This window comes from Neofelis nebulosa, chromosome 10 (assembly GCF_028018385.1).
Source record: "Neofelis nebulosa isolate mNeoNeb1 chromosome 10, mNeoNeb1.pri, whole genome shotgun sequence".
NCBI lineage: Eukaryota > Metazoa > Chordata > Mammalia > Carnivora > Felidae > Neofelis > Neofelis nebulosa.
Genome location: NC_080791.1, coordinates 58077033 through 58099305, shown reverse-complemented (window position 1 = coordinate 58099305; position 22273 = coordinate 58077033). Strand labels below are relative to the sequence as shown.

The following is a 22273-nucleotide window of genomic DNA, read 5'->3' as shown; positions in this document are numbered from 1 at the left end:
GGGTTTTAACCCCTTAGCAGAGGTATGGTTTGCAGATGTTTTCTCCCATTCTGTAGGTTGTCTTTTCACTCTGTTGATTTTTTCCCTTGCTGCACAGAAGCTTTTTAGTTTGATGAAATTTCCTATGAGCTACTTAAGTTCAGGGACCATGTAATATTCATCTCTGTATTCCCAAGATTCAATAAAAGGACTGGCACTATGTTAAGTAAATGGTTAATGTGTGTGAAGTAAATGAATGTGCAGTGTCATCATTATCTCATGTGAGAAGGCTTATATAAGAGGGAAAACACTTTGAATAAGGAGACTGAGTTTGAAACTCAGTTCTGCTTCAGTTGGTTGGCCTGGAAGAAGTCTCTTAACCTCTTGGAATATCCTTATATCTAAAATCAAGTGATAATATTTCACTAACAGTCTTGTGGGGAATAAATTAAGTGATGCTCTGAGCACAATGCATTGCACATAATTGTCACTCAGTAGAAAGTAGTTATTATTGGGGTGCCTGGGTGGCTCACCCAGTTGAGCATAGGCTCAGGTCATGATCTCACGGTTCATGGGTTCCAGTCCCAAGTAGGGCTCTGTGCTGACAGCTCAAAGCCTGGAACCTGCTTCGGATTCTGTGTCTCCCTCTCACTGACCCTCCCCTGCTTGTGCTCTGTCTCTCTCTCAAAAATAAACACTAAAAAATTTTTTTTTAAGTAATAAAAAAAGAAAGTTATTATCAATTATTAATTACAAGGCAACTGAACGTCAGAAAAACTCGCTTAGGGCCAATCAGCTTTTAAATCAATGTTAGAAGTCAGTTCTCCATGTCCTGTGCTAATCACTGGAATGAATGAATCATACAGGATCTCAGTCCTTGAGGAACTCACAAATATGTGAAAGAGACAGTAACAATTAATTAATACATTGTATGTTGGATGAAATATCAGAATTGTGTGCAAAACACTGGGACAACATAGATGTGGCAATGAATTCTGCCTGGAAAAATTGCAGTGAAGGTGACATTTAAGCCGTGGTTAGGGCAGTCTTGAAGGGATTTCTAGATACTGAGTCTCAGAAGCTACCGGAACCAAGGTGCTGCAGGGATTGAATGTGTCTCGGTCGGATATTGATACTGGACCCAGGCGAGGTGTTCCGTCAGCGTTTCCAGACGCCGGGAGATCGCTGCAGCTTGGGCGGGTCTTCAGCTTGCACAACTACCGGCCGCAGCAGCAAAGGATGAACGGAGCTCTAGGAAAGGTAGGTTCCACGCACGCTGGGTGCGGCGGAGGTGGTGGGGAGACTAGAGGTGGGTGGTGGCCGCCTGGCTATCACGGCCTCTGCAGACATCCGGGTATGAAACACTGGCGAGAACAAGGTTCTCCCGGCAGCACCCGCGGCTTCTTGCGGTCAAAGGGTTGTGTTTCATCCACTCCTCCCCGGGCGAACACAGCTGCGATTACCCGTGGGCCACGCCCCTCCGCTAGCCACGCCCCCTCCGCTAGCCACCCTCGCCACCCATTGGCCTGGAAAGGGAAGAGCCGCACAAAGGAAAACTCTTAGAGATTGTCGGAACCTATGCTGGTTCCGACAATGTCTGTGACCTTGAGCAGGTCATTTTTATTTTTGCGTTAAGTAATCAACTTCCAGAGTGTTTTAACTTGGTGACCTGATTAGGATGTGAGGCTACTTGACGATAAGAAAAGGATAATAAGCTAAAATTTTACCTAACAAAACCCTATTTAAATGACTTCAGTAAAACCGTCTGAATCACGGTAAAGGCAGTCCTTGGTCTTCTCTTGCCCTTTTAACAGACGAACAGATTACAGGTGTGTTGTTTTAGATATATCATGATGCTTAGAATGATGTCTTACTTTTAGCAATTTTTGTTAAAATTGTATTTTAGCCGTTAATTGTAGAGATTATGTCTCCATGATGTACAGATCAGCATGATCTTTGCTGTTCATGGAACTACCAGTAGGTATCTTCAGGTGGGCCCTGAATGTCTTTAGGCTTGTTTCCTTAATGGTGCACACCTTGCTTCTTTATGAAATAACTCACTGATGTTCACCTCAGCCTAATTGTGAGAATTTGGCCAGATCTGGTGAAAGGATAATAGAAAAAAATCAGGAAGTTTCAAAATTCCATTGTTAAAGATAGATTGGTGACTCTGTGCTCCTGCTGTATTTCTTTTTATTCTGAGGACTGCTGAAAGGGAGGGATAATTTTTCAAGGAATATTGTTTTCTACCATTCTCTACTACAGGAGACCCCATGGAAATCTGTCATTAGGGCATCACCTAAAGATTCAAGGGCAGATAGGACCTCTCTAAGTCTGATGCCACTGTTACCTTTCAGACACCTTTGTTATTGATTTTGTTCTTCCACTCTATTGCTTTGGCCAGAGAGTCTTCACTTGGAGTGTCCTCACCTTCTCACCACCCATCCAAATGCTCCATCCCTCAGCACCCAGCTCAGGTCTCGTCTTTTCCATAAAACCTTTCTGACCACACTGTCTAAAATGCCTCAACTAGCTAGTGTTATCTTTTGGCATCTAATCATATGTAGTCTTGTGACCATCTTTGTCTCAGCCTGTCTGGAAGTGTTAGTTAATACTTTACGTTTGTAAGGAAAAGCCATGCGACTTGCATCACACCCAGATTCTATCTCTTGTGAGGTATATGACCTTAGGTGGGTTATTTGAGGTCTCTGTGCTTCAGTTTCATATCTATAGAATGCAGATGATAATGCCCACCATATGGAATTGTTGTAAAGATTATACAAGATAATGTAAATAAGATTAGTTTGTAAGGTGTGAAGGAATATATGCAGGAATATTGATATTATTTCACAGTTTATATACTGCTTTCATTTGCATAGTTTCATTTGATTTTCACAGTATTATGGGATAATCTTGGCAGGCACAACAAATCAGGAAATGGAAGCAAGCTACTGGCACAGTGTCTGGTACATAATAGTTCTCAAATATTCTACTGAATGCCTGAATGAATGAATGCTCTTTTTTTAAATAGGTCAACAGCCATTTAAGTGGTGGAGCTGAGACTGGAGCCAAGATTTTCTACCTCTCCTAAGACCCAACTACTTTTCCTTTTTCATTCCTCATTTCACAGATGAGGAGAACCAAAACCTTCCTTAACCTTCCCAGTCCTTTCCATCTTTGTGACCTGTACAGCCCATTACACTGCTCTCACATTGCAGTGTAATAAATAATTTGCACATCTCCTGCCTTAACTAGAAAGATTTGAGAGTAGGCAACTGTATTTTTTTTTTTAACGTTTATTTATTTTTGAGACAGAGAGAGACAGAGCATGAACGGGGGAGGGGCAGAGAGAGAGGGAGACACAGAATTGGAAGCAGGCTCCAGGCTCTGAGCCATCAGCCCAGAGCCCAACGCGGGGCTCGAACTCACGGACTGTGAGATGGTGACCTGAGCTGAAGTCGGACGCTTAACCGACTGAGCCACCCAGGCGCCCCCAACTGTATTTTCTTTATGTCTATATGTACCCAGCCCACAGTGTACTTGGCCTAAAGTAGCTCCTGATAAATATTGAGTGAATAAGTGACTGTGCAAAAATTGACATTACATGCAAGTAAATGGTAGAGCTGGGACTAGAACTTCAGACTCTTAGCTCAGTGTTCTTTCCTTAGGAGCCCAAGGAGTTTTTAGCTTACAGTCATCTCACATTTGAGATGAGTGAAAAGCCCTGCTTTAGTGGAATAAAACAGGGTGGGATTACATACCTCTTTGGGTCAATAGAAGTAGTAAGTAGAAGTAGTGTTAAGACCATAATGCCGATATTCATCAAACCCCAGAAAACATACTGATTGATCAAGATGGCAGGATGATGTCTGTGGAAGTCAGAACATACCAGCGAATGAGTAATGACTCACCTGCGGAGTTACTTTCCACATAAAATGGATGGTCCTGGAATATCAGGCTTAGGTCTGAATGTCACTCACCCTGAGATTACTGTTCTTCCCTCTGGGATTACCATACCTCTGAACCACAAGGATATGGTTAGGTGAGGTGTGGTGATCACAAAAGGTATGCCAGAAGGAGCAACCTTGGGTACTGATCTCATTGTAAGGTGTTTTCAACTAAAAACATTGAAGTCTAACGTGGGGTAGAGTTCATGTAAACAAAGAGCAGTGAGGACTGAAGCAAATGACAAACCAACAGACATGAATTGGGAGGACATAAGATGTGACACAGGAGGGCACAAGTTTCAGGGTGCCTAGAAAGGCAGGGAGTCCCAAAGCCCAGGAACGTGGCCAGGAAGTTGGCTATTTTCTGGTTACTATTAGACTGTAAGCTCTGCAGGACAGGGATATTATACTATTTTGTTCATGGTTTTCTCCTTAACACCTGTCACACACTAAAGTACATATTGTTTAATAAATGAGGAGCTGAACAATCACCACATCATCATCACTGCTACCAATTTGATCATTAACAACGTGCCTTGCACTTGCTAAGTCCTTTTTATATATTATCTAATTTAATCGTATCAACAACTCTTATGAGATAAATATTTTTATAACCTCTTTAAAGATAAGGAAATGAGGTTTGGATGGATTTATTAATTTAATCAGCAGATGTTTACTGACCACCCACAATGTGCCAGAGTATGGTAGGTGTTGGGATGTAGCAGTTTCCTGTCTTCATGGAGCTTATATTCTTAGCAAAATAGACAGGCCAATTAAGCATGTAACTACTTAATTAATTGTGATAAATGCCCCAAAAGAGATTCTGGGTGCTATGTGAGTGTATAACAGCAGGATCCAGGTACATCTGAGCAGTAAGGAAAGTTTTCTTGAGGATGTTACATGACTAAGACTTAAAGAATGCTAGAATTCAGACAGACAGAGAGAGTATGTGCAAAGGCCCTGAAATGAGAACACGTTTGGAGTTCCAGAGGGCCCAGAAGATATTGGGAATGAGAGAAGCAGTGGGACTTGAACCAAGGGAGAATGTGCAGAGAAATGTGGGGATGAGACTTGAGGAGATGGTAGGGGATTGGACTTAAATTTCAGGTAACCATAGGTATTTTGAAACAGTTTAGCCCTGGAGGAAGGTAGGAAATTGGGCTTAATAAAGGTCACCTAGGGGCGCCTGGGTGGCGCAGTCGGTTAAGCGTCCGACTTCAGCCAGGTCACGATCTCGCGGTCTGTGAGTTCGAGCCCCGCGTCAGGCTCTGGGCTGATGGCTCGGAGCCTGGAGCCTGTTTCCAATTCTGTGTGTCTCCCTCTCTCTCTGCCCCTTCCCCGTTCATGCTCTGTCTCTCTCTGTCCCAAAAATAAATAAAAAACGTTGAAAAAAAAATTAAAAAAAAAAAAAAAAAGGTCACCTATGGCCTAGAAGTACCATCCAGCAGTTATGGTGGAAGGCCAGACGTTTCTTTCTTTTTAAAAAAATTGAGATATCATTCATATACCATAATATTTGCCCTTTTAAGATGGACAATTGAGTGGTGTTTAGTATATTTACACAGTTGTGCAGCTATTATCAAAATCTAATTCCAGAACATTTTCTTCTCTGCAAGAAGAAACTCTGTACCCATAAGCAGTCATTCCTCATTCACCCCTCTGCCCATCCCCATGTAATCACTGATCTGCTTTCTGTCTGTATGGATTTGTCTGTTCTGGTCATTTCATGTAAGTAAATCATAAGTATGCAGAGCCAAGTATATTTTTTAACATTTATTTATTTATTTATTTATTTATTTATTTGAGAGAGAGACAGAGAGTGTGCACATGCAAGCACGAGCAGGGGAGGGGCAAAGAGAGTGAGAAAGAGAATCCCAAGCAGTCTGTGCACCATCAGCACAGAGCCTGATGCGGGGCTTGAATTCATGAACCATGAGATCATGACCTGAGCCAAAACCAAGAGTCAGATGCTTAACCAACTGAGCCACCCAGGTACCCTGAAGCAATGTATTTCTTCCTAAAAAAAAGAAAAAAAAATTAATGTTTATTTTTGAGAGGCAAAGAGACAGAGCATGAGTAGGGAGGGGCAGAGAGAGAGGGAGACAGAATCTGAAGCGTGCTCCAGGCTCTGAACCGGCAGCATGGAGCCCGATGCAGGGCTCGAACCCACAAACTAAGAAATGATTTGAGCCAAAGTTGGACACTTAACCGACTGAGCCACCCAGACGCCCCAGAGGCCAAATATTTCTTAAGTGACTTGCCAAAGATCAGACAGCTAGCTATTAAAATGGAAGTTTCAGTATTTAAACCCAGGTTTGTGTGAATCTATAATCTGTGCTCCTAATAGCCATAAAGACTCAGTGCAAAGATGGACTTGGACAGTCAACATATTAAATATATGAGGAAGAGACTTGGCCAAAGGGAAAACTACAAACAAAAGCAATTTTGAAAGAACTTAGGAAAAAGTTGGCCAGAACACCACTTGCCAGCTGTGTGCTTTAGGCACATGAATTCACCTTTCTGAGCTTTGGTTTCCTCACAGTTAAATGGGGGTAGAAATACCTACCTCACAGAATAGTTGTGAGGATTAAGGGAAATGATGTTTGGCATATAGCAGGTGCTCAGCAAATGGTGGGATTATTGATGCCATTATTATTAGCATACGAATTTCATACTAATATAAATTAGTATCATTCTTTTGAGAGGTAGTGTGGTAGAATGGAAGGCGTGGACTTTAGATTCACTCAGACTTGGGTTTGAATTTTTGGTGCCTCTTATCAAACCTATAACTTTGGGCAATTTTCCTAAACCTTTGGTTTTTCCTCTATAAAATGGATGCAATTATCTCAATTATGCCTCTATCAGAGGATTAGTGTAAAGATGAACTGAAATAGTATATGCAAAGTGCTTACCACAAAGAAGGTACTCAATACGTGATGTAACTGCTACTTTAAATATTTGTTGATATAGAAATGTATTCTGTTAGTATTTGTAAAACAACTTTCAGTTGCTTTCATGGGCCCCTGACTCACTGTTGTCACCACTCACCCTGGGGTTCTGGGTGTGTGAAGATACTCATTCCGTATAGATTTCTCCCCATGACTTCAGTTCTCTGTAGCTGCGCAGTCCCCTGGTTCTTGGCTCCTGAGCTCATGGCACAAGTATTTTTGTAACCCACTGCAGCAGCTGTGTCCTCATTCATTCATTCATTCACTAGCGTCACCACCTCCTCTCCCATTTGCTGTGGAGCTATCGCTGCTTTTCATTTGCTGATTGGGGGGGAGTGGGTATTTGTGGATACAGTCCCAAAATAGATTACTTTTGTTCTGATAAATAATGCCGAGCATCGCAGGGAAGAGGAATCACATTTCCCAGAGCTGAAAGGGAGAGTTCACGCTACAATTTGAATGTCTTCCAGAAAGTTGTCAACCCTTAATCCTGGCTTTTAGATAATTAAATCCTTTGCTTTTGTAGAGACTCAGAAATCTGAATGATTAAAGTGAGGAAAAATCAGTGTCCTCTAGATCTTTCTTCCCATCCAATTCTTCTGTATGAGGTAACCCACTTAATATATTTTCTTCACTCATTTCTATTCTGTTTGTCACGGTTGATAGACCTTGGGCCTGGAGGAATCTTAGGCTAATCTGCTCCAGCTTCACAGAGGGGAAGTACTGGCCAAGGTGTGATGGTGGAGCTGGAGCTCCTGTCTCCCAAGGCTCCCCGTTGCCTACCTGCTTTTTATGCTGGCTAATAATAGATTAAGCATATTGTGCACATAATTACAAAGTCTTTTAGTATCTGGTTAATTGCAGTTTTAAGGATTGCCTATGCATTTTGCCTTTCCTTCCATCTATTCATATCCTTTCCAATCTTCATGACCTCACATTCTCTGAGAGACTTTTCCTAAATTTGATCACCCCCAGCCCAATTTCTTAAGCACTAACACATATGAGAGAGGATATAGAATGGTGGGAAAATTATGGACTTTAGAGTCAGAGAATTCTAAGATCGTATGCTAGTTCTGATAGTGGCTGTTTGACTTTGGGTAGATTACTTAACCTCCATTTCTTCAACTGTAAAATGAGGTAATAATACTTATTCTGATTCAGATGCATGGTAGGTACTCAACAAAATAGATGTGGGTGCTTAATAAATGGCATTCATTCACTTTCTAATCATTTATTTATTCACAAAAACAAACCTTGACTGAAAGTCTACAACGTGCCTGAGAAGAATACAACATGACCTCTGCCCCTGAGGAGCTCTTAGTTTAGCATAGTGGTGTATGGGTGAATCTTCTGGGGAGAATGTTCATGACTTTGAGTAGATTCTCAGTGTCTGTATCACCCCAAACGCTAAGAACTTCTCCTGGCCATCTCCACCTGAATTTCCTGCCAGAGGTGCTTATTATTCATATCACCTATTTTGTCTTAAATCATATAATGCTTGTGGTATATTGCTTAGCTGTTTATTTTTATTTTATTTTATTTTTTAAGGCTTATTTATTTTTTAGAGAGAGAGTGGAAGAGGGGGAGGGGCAGAGAGAGAGAGGGAGACAGGATCCCAGGTAGGCTCTGCACTGACTGCAGCCAGCTGGATGCCGGGCTCAAAGTCATGAACCATGAGATCCTGACCTGAGCCAAAGTCAGACAGAAGCTCAACCAACCAAGCCACCCAGGTGCCCACTTAGATGTTTAATATAGATGTATGTCTGTATCTCCAGCCATTCAAACTCCTACAGGACAGGGATTGTGCTTACATTTTTTTAGCAGCTCTGTTGAGATACAATTCATATACCATACAATTCACCCATTTAAAGTGTACAATTCAATGGCTTTTAATATATTCAGAGTATGGGGTGCCTGGCTGGCTCATCCAGTAGAGTATGGAAGAGCATGTGTTCAAGCCCTACGTTGGGCTTAGAGATTACTTTAAAACACACACACACACACACACACACACACACACACACACACACACACACACAGAGTGTGCATCCTTCACTACAATCTATTCTAGAACATTTTGGTCACCCCAAAAAGAAACCCCATATCCCTTAGGTGTCATCCCCACCATCTCAGACTCTAGCTGTAGGCAACCACTAATCTACTTTCTTTCTCAATAGGTTTGCCTGTTTTGGGTATTTCATATAAATGGAGTCATACAATATCTGGCTCTTTGTGACTGGCTTCTTTCACTTAGTGTAATATTTTCAAAGTCTGTCTATGTTGTTACATTTGTTTTTATATTCCCTTTAATACTTAGCACAGTAGTTGGCATATAACAGCCTTTTAAAAAACAAAATTTATTTTATTATATTAAAAAAACTATTTTTTTGTTGTTTATTTTGAGAGAGAGAGAGTGTGTGTGAGCAGGGGAGGGGCAGAGAGAGAGGGAGAGAGAGAATCCCAAGCAGGCTCTGTGCTGTCAGCACAAAGCTTGATACCGGGCTCGATCTCACGAGTCATGAGATCATGACCTGAGCTAAGATCAAGAGTCGGAAGCTTAACCAACTGAGCCATCTAGGCACCCCAAAATAAAATTTATTTTAGAATAGTTTTAGAATTACAGAAAAGTTGCAACGATAGTACAGAGAATTTCCACATACCACACATCCAGTTTTGACTATTAATATCTTACACTTTTCATAAATTAACTGATATTGATATATTATTAACTGAAGTCCATATTTTTTCCTATTTCTTTCATTTTTTTTTAAATCTAATGTCATTTTTCTGTTCCAGGATTCCATCCAGGATATTATATTACATTTAGTCATTACATTTAGTCACCACGTCTCCTTAGGCTTCTCTTATCTATGACAGTTTCTCAGACTTTCCTTGTGTAATAGGTTTTTAACATGTACATGTTGAAGGGATTTAAATTGTTACCCGTAGAGGACAGGACTGTCTCTTTACATTAGAGAGTCTTAGGACATTTAGTATTTATTATCTAGTTACTTTATAAAAAGACCTCTATGTTAAACACTCCCTTAGTAAAGTTATACCACTGATCTTTCAAGTGGATGCCAGTAGGGCAGAGTGAGCTTGAAATAACTGGGGAGGGTGGAAACTCAGGGAAGTTGCCACTGCTACTGTCTCCTGTCATTGTTTTGTTGATATTGGCATTTATTATTATTATTATTATTATTATTATTATTGAGACTGTGCTGTAACAGAGGCATAGCCTCTGGAGTAAAACAGTCCTGTTAGGCCCTTATTAGCTGTAATTTCTTAGAATATAAATTCTGTGGGCCTCAGCTATCCCACCTGTAAAATTGCCTTGCAGTGTGTTGAAAATTAAGGAAGAATTAAGAAAGTCCCTTGCATGGTGCCTGTGCTTGGCAGATGCATAGTTGTTGATTGATATTAGAAAAAAATTAGATTAAATTGGAAAGGGAAAATAAGGTAAAAAAAAAAAAGAGCAGCATGGGAAGAGAACTTCTGGGTGTTTTGTTTTGTTTTGTTTTAGCATTTTCTATAGTGGGTGGAATAAGAAAGAAGATGACTTTGCCTACATATTTGTTGTCAACTGAAGGACATCATCTTTGCTAGACAAGAGCCTTTGGGTTCTTTTTGGTTTGTGTGCTTTGAGTTTCTAGCATCTTTTTGAAGAAGTGCTTGGAAGGCTATGAATGGTTAAGGTTGTCCTAACATGGCTATTTTGCTGTAGGTGCTGTGTCCAAGGAATGATACCATTTTTAAGCAAGGCTTTTCTCTCTTAAGGTAAGGATATTAATAACAGTGGTTAAATATAGCCAATATTTGCACTTGGCTAGGGTTTACCCATCATTTGTCTTTCATCATCTCCACTTGTGTGTCTGCTAAACATCTCAAGTATTAACTCTCCTGCCATTTTTCTCTTTCCCCATTCTCAGTAAATGACAACTCCATTCATGTAGTTGCCCAGGCCAAAGTTCTTGCAGTCAGTCTTGACACTGTTATTTTTCTCACTGTACATCCAATTCTTTAACAAATCCTCTCGGCTCTACTTATGAAATATATACAGAATCAGACCATTTCTCACCTCCAGTTTCAGGTCTCATGCTTTCTGTTTTGCTAAACTACTAGGGACCAGTTCCTTCTAATCTTCTTTATTACCATCATCCTGCCTCCTAACTGTTCCTCCTTCTTTTTGATTTTAGCATGAAGGATAGAAGACAAAACTTAGTTTGTATTTGACAAAACTTAGTTTTGTCTTCTAATCGGAGTGGTCCATTTATTTATTAATGTTTTTTATTTATTTTGATAGAGGAAGAGAGAGAGGGGGAGAGAGAGAGAGAGAGAGAGAGAGAGAGAGAGAGAGAGAGAGAGAGAGAATCCCAAGCAAGCTCTGAGCTGTCAGTGCAGAACCCGATGTGGGGCTTGAACTTATGACCAGGGAAATCATGACCTGAGCCAAACTCGAATCGGAGGCTTAACCAGCTGAGCCACCCAGGTGCCCCCAGAGTGGTTCTTTTTAAAATCAAGTTTCTCGGGGCGCCTGGGTGGCGCAGTCGGTTAAGCGTCCGACTTTAGCCAGGACACGATCTCGCGGTCCGTGAGTTCGAGCCCCGCGTCGGGCTCTGGGCCGATGGCTCGGAGCCTGGAGCCTGTTTCCAATTCTGTGTCTCCCTCTCTCTCTGCCCCTCCCCCGTTCATGCTCTGTCTCTGTCCCAAAAATAAATAAAAAACGTTGAAAAAAAAAATTAAAATCAAGTTTCTCTCTCAGAACTCTCCAATGGTATCCCATCATACTCAAAATAAAATCTACACTCCACCATATCCTGCAAGGCTTTACATAATCTGTTCCCTCATCTGCATACTACTACTTACTCAGTTTTAGCCACACTGGTGGCTTCCTTTCTAGTCCTTGATGATCTAAGCACTCTCCTGAACCCCAGGATCTTTGCCCATTCTTCCCTTAGATATCCATATGGCTTGACCCCCTTACCTTATTCAGGTTTGTGCCCAGATGTCATCTTATCAGAGAGGTCTGCAATGACTACCCTATGTAAAATAGCTCCCTCCACCCCAATCAGACTTTATTTCCTTACCTTGCTTTGTTTTTCTTCATTGCAGGTATCACCACCTGACACATTTTATATATATTGTATGTGTACAGATACCAGATATTTAAATTGTCTTCCCTATCTGTCCCCTAGAATATAAGTATCATGTAGATAAGGATTTTGTTAGTGTTGTTTCCTGCTGTATCCTTAGAGCCTAGAATGGTGTCTTGCACATAGTAGGCATTTAATAAATATTTGTTTAATGAACGAATAGATCCTTATAGTGATCTCGTGAAACAGGTCATATTATCTTAATTTTATACATAAATAACTTAGGTACAGAGAGGTAAATTAATTGCTCTAAGATGACATAACTAATATGTTGTTGGAGTTAGGATTCAAACCCAAGTTCTTTTTTCACTGCCTTGCATATATAGTTTGCTACCTCCCATCTTCTCTAGATGATAATGAATGGCATTTGGTGGTTTATTTCTCTATTCAGTAGAGATATTCACTGAGTGTTTTATGTGTGGTGGCCATATAATATAAAACAATGAATTGTGTATCTCCCTGGACCACATGACAGTCATGAGCCTGAATGATTTCTTTAATCCTTTACATTTATTGAGGCCTCTCTCCTATTATTCCCTTTCCATCTTAATCTATTTTTCCATCATTAATCAGTCAACTCTTCAATAAGTAGTTACTATAGAACCATTTTACATGTTCTCTCTAATCTTTACAAAAACATGACAGGACAAATATAAATATTGTCATTTTACAAAAGAGGAAACTGGCTCAGAGAGTTTAAGATAGATTTTCAGTCTCATGGGATTATACTATTATTATCTGCATTTTAAAGAGGAGATAACTGAGTTACAGAGATCTAAAAAACTTGTTGAAGGTCACAGTTTGAACATGGTAGAGTCAGCATTTAATCACAGATCTGCTGGTCTCCCAACTTGTTCCGCAATTTAGTTTCAAAACTTCGCAGGATGCTGAACCTGATAACCTAGTGAGCTGACAGAGCCGTATTATTCTCTTCCATGTTCTTTGGTTTCTGTATTCAGTCTGCAGTCATTGCTGTCCTTTCCTCTCCACTCCCTGAGCATGTTCTAATAATGCAAGACTACCACCTCACTAGTTCTTTTGCTTCAGTCTCACCTCTTCCCATTCATTGCTCACCTGCTGCCAAGGTTAACTTTCCAAAGCTTAAACTTGATCATGTCACTCCTGTGCTTAAACTCGGCTAGGAGCTTCCCACTGCCTATACAGAGTAAAGACCAAACTCCTTATCACAGCGTACGAGGTTCTTCCTCACCTGGCCCAGGAGAACCTCTTTCACCAACTCCCTTTTTCCCTGCTGCTTAAGTTCTGCCCATATCCAGCTGCTTGCTGTTCCCCAAACGTACCACTTTCATACCTCTGCCTGGAATGCTTTTCCTTAAGGCTAAATAGTTGAGAACAGTTCTTCATTTTTATTTTATTTTTTTTTTTAATTTTTTTTTTTCAACGTTTTTTATTTATTTTTGGGACAGAGCGAGACAGAGCATGAACGGGGGAGGGGCAGAGAGAGAGGGAGACACAGAATCGGAAACAGGCTCCAGGCTCCGAGCCATCAGCCCAGAGCCCGACGCGGGGCTCGAACTCACGGACCGCGAGATCGTGACCTGGCTGAAGTCGGACGCTTAACCGACTGCGCCACCCAGGCGCCCCACAGTTCTTCATTTTTAAAACTCCAGTGAAACAGTTTTACCGCCCCCCCCAGCAGAAATGACCACATTTTCCTTCATGTTCCACCAAATCTTGTATAAGTTTTCATTCTGGATCAGCAATGTATTGTGGCTCACATTTGTTTACATGTCTCTCTCCCAACTAGACTATAGAGAGAGACATTTTACTTATTTTTATATCCTCAGGATGTCTGGCACACAATAGGCACTTAATAATGTTTGTGGAAAGACGGGAAAGAGGGAATAAGGGAATTTCTAGCATTGACTTATCCTTAATGAGAGGCATACACGTTTTGGTAATGGTATAGATTAAATGTGGGTATCCAATTTTATTCAGCATACTCTTTCCCTCTTTTTAGATTCAGAACTTCAGGAGAAAATCCCATCTGTTCTGCAGGTATGTGGTTATTTCCTGATATAGTCTGCCTGCTTTAAGTGACCCTCTAATGATCTGTAATAATTTTGTCTAGAAAGATTCCTAACATATCTTTGAGAAGAGTGGCTGGGACCACATTCCACCCCTCACGTGGAATTGGGCAATGGGCAAGAATCTAAAGTAGCGGTTAAGAGCAAGAGCTCTATAGGAAGTTTGGATTCCAGCTCTACCGCATACTTACTCTGTGACCTTTGGCTACCTCGCCATAGCTTACTTTCTTCACTTAAAACAATGAGGATAATTATAGTACAAACTACAGTGAATTATTTGAAGATTCAATGAGATAAAATACCTAAAATTAATTATTATAATTGTAATTGCTACTATTTCAGACCTGTATTTCATGTCTATCATCTACCAGGCAAGGGCTTTTCTTACAGTATTTTGTCCAAAATAAATGTCCATTCAATCTGATTAACTCAATAAATTTCAGTCTGCTTCAACCCAATTACTTGCCCTTTTTGCTTTGTCTATTATGTGAGAAGTTTCAAAGTAGCTGTTTGATTTTAATGACATCTGTCATCTGCCTAAAGAGTCAGAGGCAAAGGAAAGGGAGAAAAGAAGGGAACTAACGTTTACTGAGCGCCTCACATATGTCAGCAGTACATAAAGAGGTTTTACATCTATTATTTTTTTTCAGAAGATGGCAGCAGTATGTAGAGCATCACCATTTCTACCAGCCCCACTGCCCAGCATCTCAAAATATGGGCTTATTTTTATTTATTCATTCTCTCAACAAACATTTATTGTACCAAGATGTGTTTCAGGTGCTGGGATACAACGTTGAGAGGATACAGTCCTTGCCATTTGGAAAGCTTACAGTCTTGAAAGAATTTTTTCCCTAAGAACATACAGTGAACACTTTTCTACCCACCAATTATTTATTTATTTTTAATTATTATTCATTTTTTTGAAGAGAGACAGTGTGAGCAGGAGAGGGGCAGAGAGAGAGGGAGACACAGAATCTGAAGCAGGCTCCAGGCTCTGAGCTGTCAGCACAGAGCCCAACGTGGGGCTCAAACCCATGAACAGTGAGATCATGACCTGAGCCGAAGTCGGACACTTAACCGACTGAGCCACCCAGGTGCCTCTCTACCCATCATTTAGAATAATTTGTTGTTAACATTTTGCTTTCTCTATCAGGCATCATGACACTTCACTCTTAAACAGCTCAGCATTTCTAGAAGTAAGAACATTCTCTACATTCTGTTAAAGAACTGCAATACTATCATCTCACTCAGGAAAATTAATAGTAATGCTCCCATATCATCTAATACTCTATCCATTTCCGTAACTACCTGCAAAATGTCTTTTCTGGGCATTGTTTATAACCATAAGCCTGTGAAATTTCCCACTTTGTATTTCACTGTTATGTCACTTTTAATCTAGAGCAGTTCTACCACTTTTTTTTTTATTTCTCTCTAATAGTAACATTAAAAAAAATAATTTATTGTCAAGTTAGCTAACATACAGTGCATACAGTGTGCTTTTGGCTACGGGAGTAGATTCCCATGATTCATCACTTACATAACAGTAACTTTTTGACTAGGTCAGACCATCTGTCTTATAGAATGTCCTCCCTTCTTGATTTGTCTGATTGTTTCCTACTGGTGTTGTAGAACATGTTCTGTCTCCTTCCTACAACCTGGAAGTTAGATCTAAAAGCTTGACAAGATTTAAATTAAACCATTTAAGCAAGAAAATTTCATAACAGATGCCCTGAACTTCATTTTTAAAAAAATGTTTATTTATTTTTGAGAGAGAGAGTACAAATGGGGGAGGGGTAGAGAGAGAAGAAGACAGAAGATCTGAAGCAGGTTCCCTGCTGACAGCAGAGAGATGGATGCAGGACTAGAACTCATGAACCAACCATGAGATCATGACCTGAGCCCAAGTCGGACGCTTAACCAACTGAGCCACCCAGGTGCCCCGATTCAGGTGCCCTGAACTTCATATGGCATCCTCTCAGGAGATTTAAAAAAATAACTAAGAATATCTAATTATAAAATTGAAAGACATGCATTTAAAGAATATGGGAAATAAACATACATATACACAAGAAGCTGAAGTAGACAGAAAATAAAAATAATACTATTCAGAAATTATTGTTTAAAAAAAAAGTTATTGTTTAACATTTTGTTATGTATCCTAACAGGTCTTTTTCTAGGCGTTTATATCTCTTTCTCCATAGATATATACATACATACATACATAAGTAGGTGGATAGAGGGATGGATTTTGTTTGTTTTGCAGTGATGGGAACAAATGATGTAATGTTTTATAATCTTTTTTTTTCTTAATCCATAGTGAATATGTCTCTACTACCTTGAAGATATACGTATAGTTATTTTGAATGTACTGCCTTATATTGGACAGTTCGAAGGGGAAGATTTTGTTTTTTAATTTTTTTTAACGTTTATTTATTTTTGAGAGAGAGACAGATCGTGAGTGGGGCAGGGGCAGAGAGAGGAGTAGGCACAGAATCCGAAGCAGGCTCCAGGCTCTAAGCTGTCAGCACAAAGCCTGGAGGCAGGGCCTGAACCCACAAGCAGCAAGATCATGACCTGAGCCAAAGTTGGGATGCTCAACTGACTGAGCTACCCAGGTGCCTCAAGGGAAGATTTTGAGTCTGGCTTTCAACATGTTGAATTGGAGTGCCTATGGGGAGGATAGTAGCCCATTGGATACATTGATACTGAATTCAAATTATAGGTCTGGATTGAAACTGTACATTTGGAAACCATCATATTGTCAATGTTAATTGACGTCATGGCAGTGAATGGGATCATGTGAGGAGAATAAGTGGAGAAAAGGCCCAAGAATCAGGCCCTTAGGAACTCCAACATTTAAAAACTGGGTACAGGGTGAAAGAGATGGCTAATGAGGTTGAAAAAAGGAGGCCAAACTGGTAGGAGAAAACCAGCATAGTATAATTTCATGTCAGACACAAGGAGAATGTTTCAAGAAGGAAAGAGTGGTCAAGTATGTTGGAGTTAGCACTGGGTGCTGCTGAGAGATCATGAAAGATAAGACCCTAACATTCTTTGTCTTTAGCAACATGGAGGTCATTGGTGATCTTAGGAAAGCAGTGTGTTGTGTAGGTGGGGTGGGGCTAGGTGTGGAAGTCAACTGTGAGTTGACAAGTGAATAGGGGTTGGAGAGATAGAGAAAGCTGTCACAATGTTTTTATGACCTCTGAGCAGGAGCAGAGAGAATTAGAAGGAGGTGGAGAGGAATGTGGGGTCCAGGAAAGGTGTTGTATTTGTTTTTTTAACGTGTTTTTTTTCTCTTTTACACTTTTTATTTTGAAAGATTAAAAAAATACGGGAGAGAAAAAAAAGATAATATATCACATAAACCCAGATTGGGCAATTACTAACATTTTGCTAGATGTTCATTTTATTTTGTTTCGTTTTGTTTTAAAAAGAGATTATGATCAAGTGCACTTATTTCCTAGCTTTGGTCTCTTCTCTTACCTGTCAATTAGAGGCAAAATTCATTTTGAACTGGTATGTGTTCTGAGTAAAGTTTTTTTTTTTTAATTACAATTAAAATTATCAACTAAGAATTGTAAATGCACTTATATGGATGCATAGGATAAACGTAAATATAAACTGTACAAAAAGGTGCATGATGAAAAGTTGAATTTTCTGTTTCCCAGTCTTACTTCCCAGTGGTATCTACTGATCACAATTTCTTATACATTTTTCAAGAAGTTGTGTTCATATACGAGCATATATATTTTATGTGTGTATAACTGTGTCTTAATGCTGGACATTTAGGTTGTTCTTAGTTTTTGCTATTTCAAAAAAATGCTGCAGCAACAATCTTTATACTTCTTTGTGAACTTGTTCCTGTACATTTGTAAGATAAATTCCTGGAATTGAAATTGCTGAGTCAATGGACTGTGATTAAAATTTTTGGTAAGTATCATCAGATTGCCCTTCAGAGAAGCTGTATTAATTTACATTTCTATTCTCTGGTCAAAACTGGGTTTAAAAAAAATCTTATTTTTTTGATAGTAAAAAATTATGTCTCATAATTTACATTTCTTGAGAGAGTTTATCATCTTTCCATATTTTTATTGTCTATTTGTATTTCTTTCCTTATGAACTGCCTGTCTATATTTTTTGCCCATTTTTTTATTGGATTGTTTGCTTTTTCATTTTACATAGTTTTAATATATTAAGGAAATTAGCATTTTTCTGTCATCTGTGCTTTGCATTGCTTCTAGTTATCTGTTTCTTGACTTTTTGTGTTTTTTGTTGGAAAGAAGTTTTACGTTTTTATATACCTAAGTTTATTAATCTTTGATTTCTAGATTTTGATACTTGCTTAGAAAGATATCTGTTCCAGGATTAGTTTAATCTTCATGTTATCTTCTGGTATTTTTTTCCCCTTTATATATGTAATCCATCTGGAATTAGAAGTGAATAGGGATGCAATCCCACCCCCTCCCAAAAAAAAATGGGTAGTCAGTTGTTTCAACATTTATCAAAACATCCATTGATTGAAAAATCCATAGGTTGAACTCATATACTAAGTTTCCATATAGATCTGGCATTATTTTAACTTTGTTCCATTGATTTGTCTGTATATTTGATGCCACTACTAACCCTTCTTTTTTTTTTTTTTTAATTTTTTTTTTTAACATTTATTTATTTTTGAGACAGAGAGAGACACAGCGTGAATGGGGGAGGGTCAGAGAGAGGGAGACACAGAATCTGAAACAGGCTCCAGGCTCTGAGCTGTCAGCACAGAGCCCGACGCGGGGCTTGAACTCATGGACCTCGAGATCATGACCTGAGCCGAAGTCGGCCGCTTAACCGACTGAGCCACGCAGGCGCCCCTCTACTAACCCTTCTTAATACTACTGGTTACTATAGTTTTATAGTATATTTTAGTATTTGAAAGGTACTTAAATCTGAGGCTTTTGGGGGTTTTATTTTGTTTTTAAAGCTAGGATCAAATAGGGTATGTTAAAATCTATTGAAAAAGATCCTGTAGGGATCCTTTTGAGTAAACATAATTTACTCAAACAGTTTTCTATTTAGAGAAATTTAAGCTGTCTCTAGGATTTTTGTTGTTGTTATTGTTCTACTACTTAATTTTATTTATTTATTTATTTATTTATTTATTTACCTATTTAAAATTTACATCCAAATTAGTTAGCATATAGTGCAACAATGATTTCAGGAGTAGATTCCTTAGTACCCCTTACCCATTAAGCCCATCCCCCCTCCCACAACCCCTCTAGTAACCCTCAGTTTGTTTTCCATATTTAAGAGTCTCTTATGTTTTGTCCCCCTCCCTGTTTTTATATTATTTTTGCTTCCCTTCCCTTATGTTCATCTGTTTTGTCTCTTAAAGTCCTCATATGAGTGAAGTCATATGATATTTGTCTTTCTCTGACTAATTTCACTTAGCATGATACCCTCCAGTGTTCCATCCACGTAGTTGCAAAAGGCAAGATTTCATTCTTTTTGATTGCCGAGTAATACTCCATTATATATATATATATATATATATACCACATCTTCTTTATCCATTCATCCATCGATGGACATTTGGGTTCTTTCCATACTTTGGCTATTGTTGATAGCACTGCTATAAACATTGGGGTGCATGTGTCCCTTCGAAATAGCACACCTGTATCCCTTGGATAAATACCTAGTAGTGCAATTGCTGGGTCATAGGATAGTTCTATTTTTAGTTTTTTGAGGAACCTCTATACTGTTTTCCACACCAGCTTGCATTCCCATAGGATTTTTCAATGTAAAGAACACTATGATAAACATCCATGTACATCAGTATTTGTATTCTTGTCTGATTATTAACTTAGAATACATTTTTTTTCAAGAATTTTTAATGTTTATTTATTTTTGAGAGAGAGAGAGAGAGAGACAGAGCTCGAAACGGGAAGGGCCAGAGAGAGAGGAAGACACAGAATCTGAAGCAGGCTCCAGGACCCGAACTCTCAGCACAGAGCCCGATGTGGGGCTTGAACTCATGAACCGCGAGGTCATGACCTGAGCCAAAGTTGGATGCTTAACCGACTGAGCCACCCAGACGCCCCTTAGAATACATTTCTAAAAGTCAAACTGGTTGGATCAAGGAAGTGTGCATTCTTTTTTTTAATGTTTACTTATTTATTTCAAGAGAATGAGAGCAGGGGAGGGGCAGAGAGAGAGAGAAAGGAGAGAATCCCAAGCAGGCTCTGTGCTGCCAGAGTCCATCACAGGGCTTGAACCCATGAGCCATGAGATTATGACCCAAGCTGAAATCTAGAGTCAAATGCTTAACCAAGTGAGCCACCCAGGTGCACCAGAAAATGCACATTTTACAGCTATTAATGTGCATTACCAAATTGGTCTCCAGAAAGATTGTGCTATTTTATACTTATTTGGTATTTGAGAATCCCCTTTTTTTACACTCATCAATGTTGAATGCTACTATTTTTTTTTTTTAATATTTGGAAATATTATGGGGTGCCTGGGTGGCTCAGTTGGGTAAGTGTCCGACTTCGGCTCAGGTCATGATCTCATGGCGCATGAGTTCAAGCCCCACGTCAGGCTCTGTGGTGACAGCTCAGGGCCTGGATCCTGCTTTGGATTCTGCGTCTGCCTCTCTGTCCTTTCCCCATTCACACTCTGTCTCTCTGTGTCTCCCAAAAATGAATAAACGTTAAAAAATTTTTTGTTAATATTTGTTAATATTATAAGTTAAAAAATGCCATCCTTCGTATTTGTAGTTTGCATGTGTTTGATTACTAGTTGGTTGACTGTATTTTCATATATTTACCTGCCATTTTTCTTTTCCTTTGCCCATTTTATAATTGTTGTCAGGGAATCCTAGTGCCTAGAAGGCCCAGAGAAGCTCACCAATGCTGGCATGCCAAGATAATTCTACTTGAAAGGACATAGTTTTGTTGACATTTTTCACGAGTTCTTTGAGATATCCTAACGTCAGAAATTCCAAGATTGAATTATAACGATTTTCAGAAAAGAGTGGGGAGCAGTGCCCTATTCTTACCTTTACCCGTCATTCTCTCTGTAGGCTTGGGTACCATCCCGGCTGCTCTCTCCAAGAGATGGGCATGGTTGTAGTGATTGTCTTTTTCTTACTGATTTAAATGTACATAGAGAGGTAGAAGTAATACATAAAAAGAAGTCTAAGGAGCTTAAATAAAGAGAATTCAGAGTCCTCTCATTACAGCATGAGCAAAAAGATGGAATCAGAGAAACATGGCACATTCAAATCCAGGTAGTTCAGTGTACTATAATTAGAAAAACTGGAAAAGTTTTTCATTGTAGTTTGTCTTGGTAAAATATCTTAAAAACCTTAAAAAAAAAAAAAAGAGCAATTTCTGAGCACATACTATTTGTCAGGTGCTGAGGTATACCTGCCCTTGTGTTGTGTAAGGATCTGAATGGAGAGAGAATATCCTGTAATTAATCCTGACTGGGGCTACCCCAGTAATTTTCTCTTTCTCTCCAGCATAGCCCTGCTAAAATTACTTGTGCTAATTTTGAAAGAGAAATAAGTAAAATGACATTGTTTACCCCATCCTAGATTAATGGGTTTAGTTTTCAGTTTAATAAGCAAGGACACTGAAGGACAGTCACGCTGTCATATATAAAGTAAAGGGATGTGATGTGGGAGAAGTCAGTACTGATTACATCCTATAATTGTGCTAATTGAAAGATCTTCAGAGCCTCCTTTTGAAACCCTGGGGTTCTGTGTCTTCAGTGAAAAGAGTTGCCTTTCCTCTTAGGAGGCTGCAATGTTAATGTGACAGCAGGAAAGCCAGTTTGATGACTAGGAGCAGGGGAAGAATTCAGTTGAACTTATTAGAAATCAGAGGCTTTCAAACTGGTACACTTTATAACGTAAACAACTGGCTAATTAAGCTGTTTAAACACTGGTAATTTGACCAAAACCTTTCATTTAAGGGGGAAAATGGTTAATTTAACAGTAGCTTGAACCAGCTTTTTAATTAACCAGCTGCTCTAATTATAGGAATTGCCCTAAACTGAATTTGAAAATGCTTATTCGCCAAGGAATTCCAGCGGATGAGAGGCTGAGGCAGGCAGTGTGGCGCTTTCGCCTAAGATGTGTCACCATCTCAAAGATCACCTTTTTGAAACCAGTGGGGGGCGGGGGTGGGGGGGGGAGGTGGCGGTGATTC

At 39.5% G+C, this 22273-nt stretch overlaps 1 protein-coding gene across 17 annotated transcripts in view; it reads left to right on the top strand.

Annotated features, from left to right (window-relative positions):
• Positions 1 to 872: 872 nt before the first annotated feature.
• Positions 873 to 22273, top strand: part of MRPL48 (mitochondrial ribosomal protein L48) — a 54834-nt gene continuing 33433 nt past the window's right edge. For 2 of the 17 annotated variants that reach the window (XM_058687820.1, XM_058687810.1), the window contains exons 1-6: positions 1738 to 1754; positions 7401 to 7482; positions 8140 to 8326; positions 10599 to 10651; positions 14009 to 14046; positions 17955 to 18008. In XM_058687820.1, the coding sequence (XP_058543803.1) occupies positions 8234 to 8326; positions 10599 to 10651; positions 14009 to 14046; positions 17955 to 18008 (238 nt within the window). In that variant the 5' untranslated portion in view covers positions 1738 to 1754; positions 7401 to 7482; positions 8140 to 8233. Of the gene's footprint in view, positions 1240 to 1266; positions 1755 to 1816; positions 1957 to 5347; positions 5919 to 7400; positions 7483 to 8139; positions 8327 to 10598; positions 10652 to 14008; positions 14047 to 17954; positions 18009 to 22273 lie in introns of those variants that run through there. The other 15 variants (XM_058687817.1, XM_058687825.1, XM_058687827.1 and 12 more) reach the window with 14 other exon arrangements.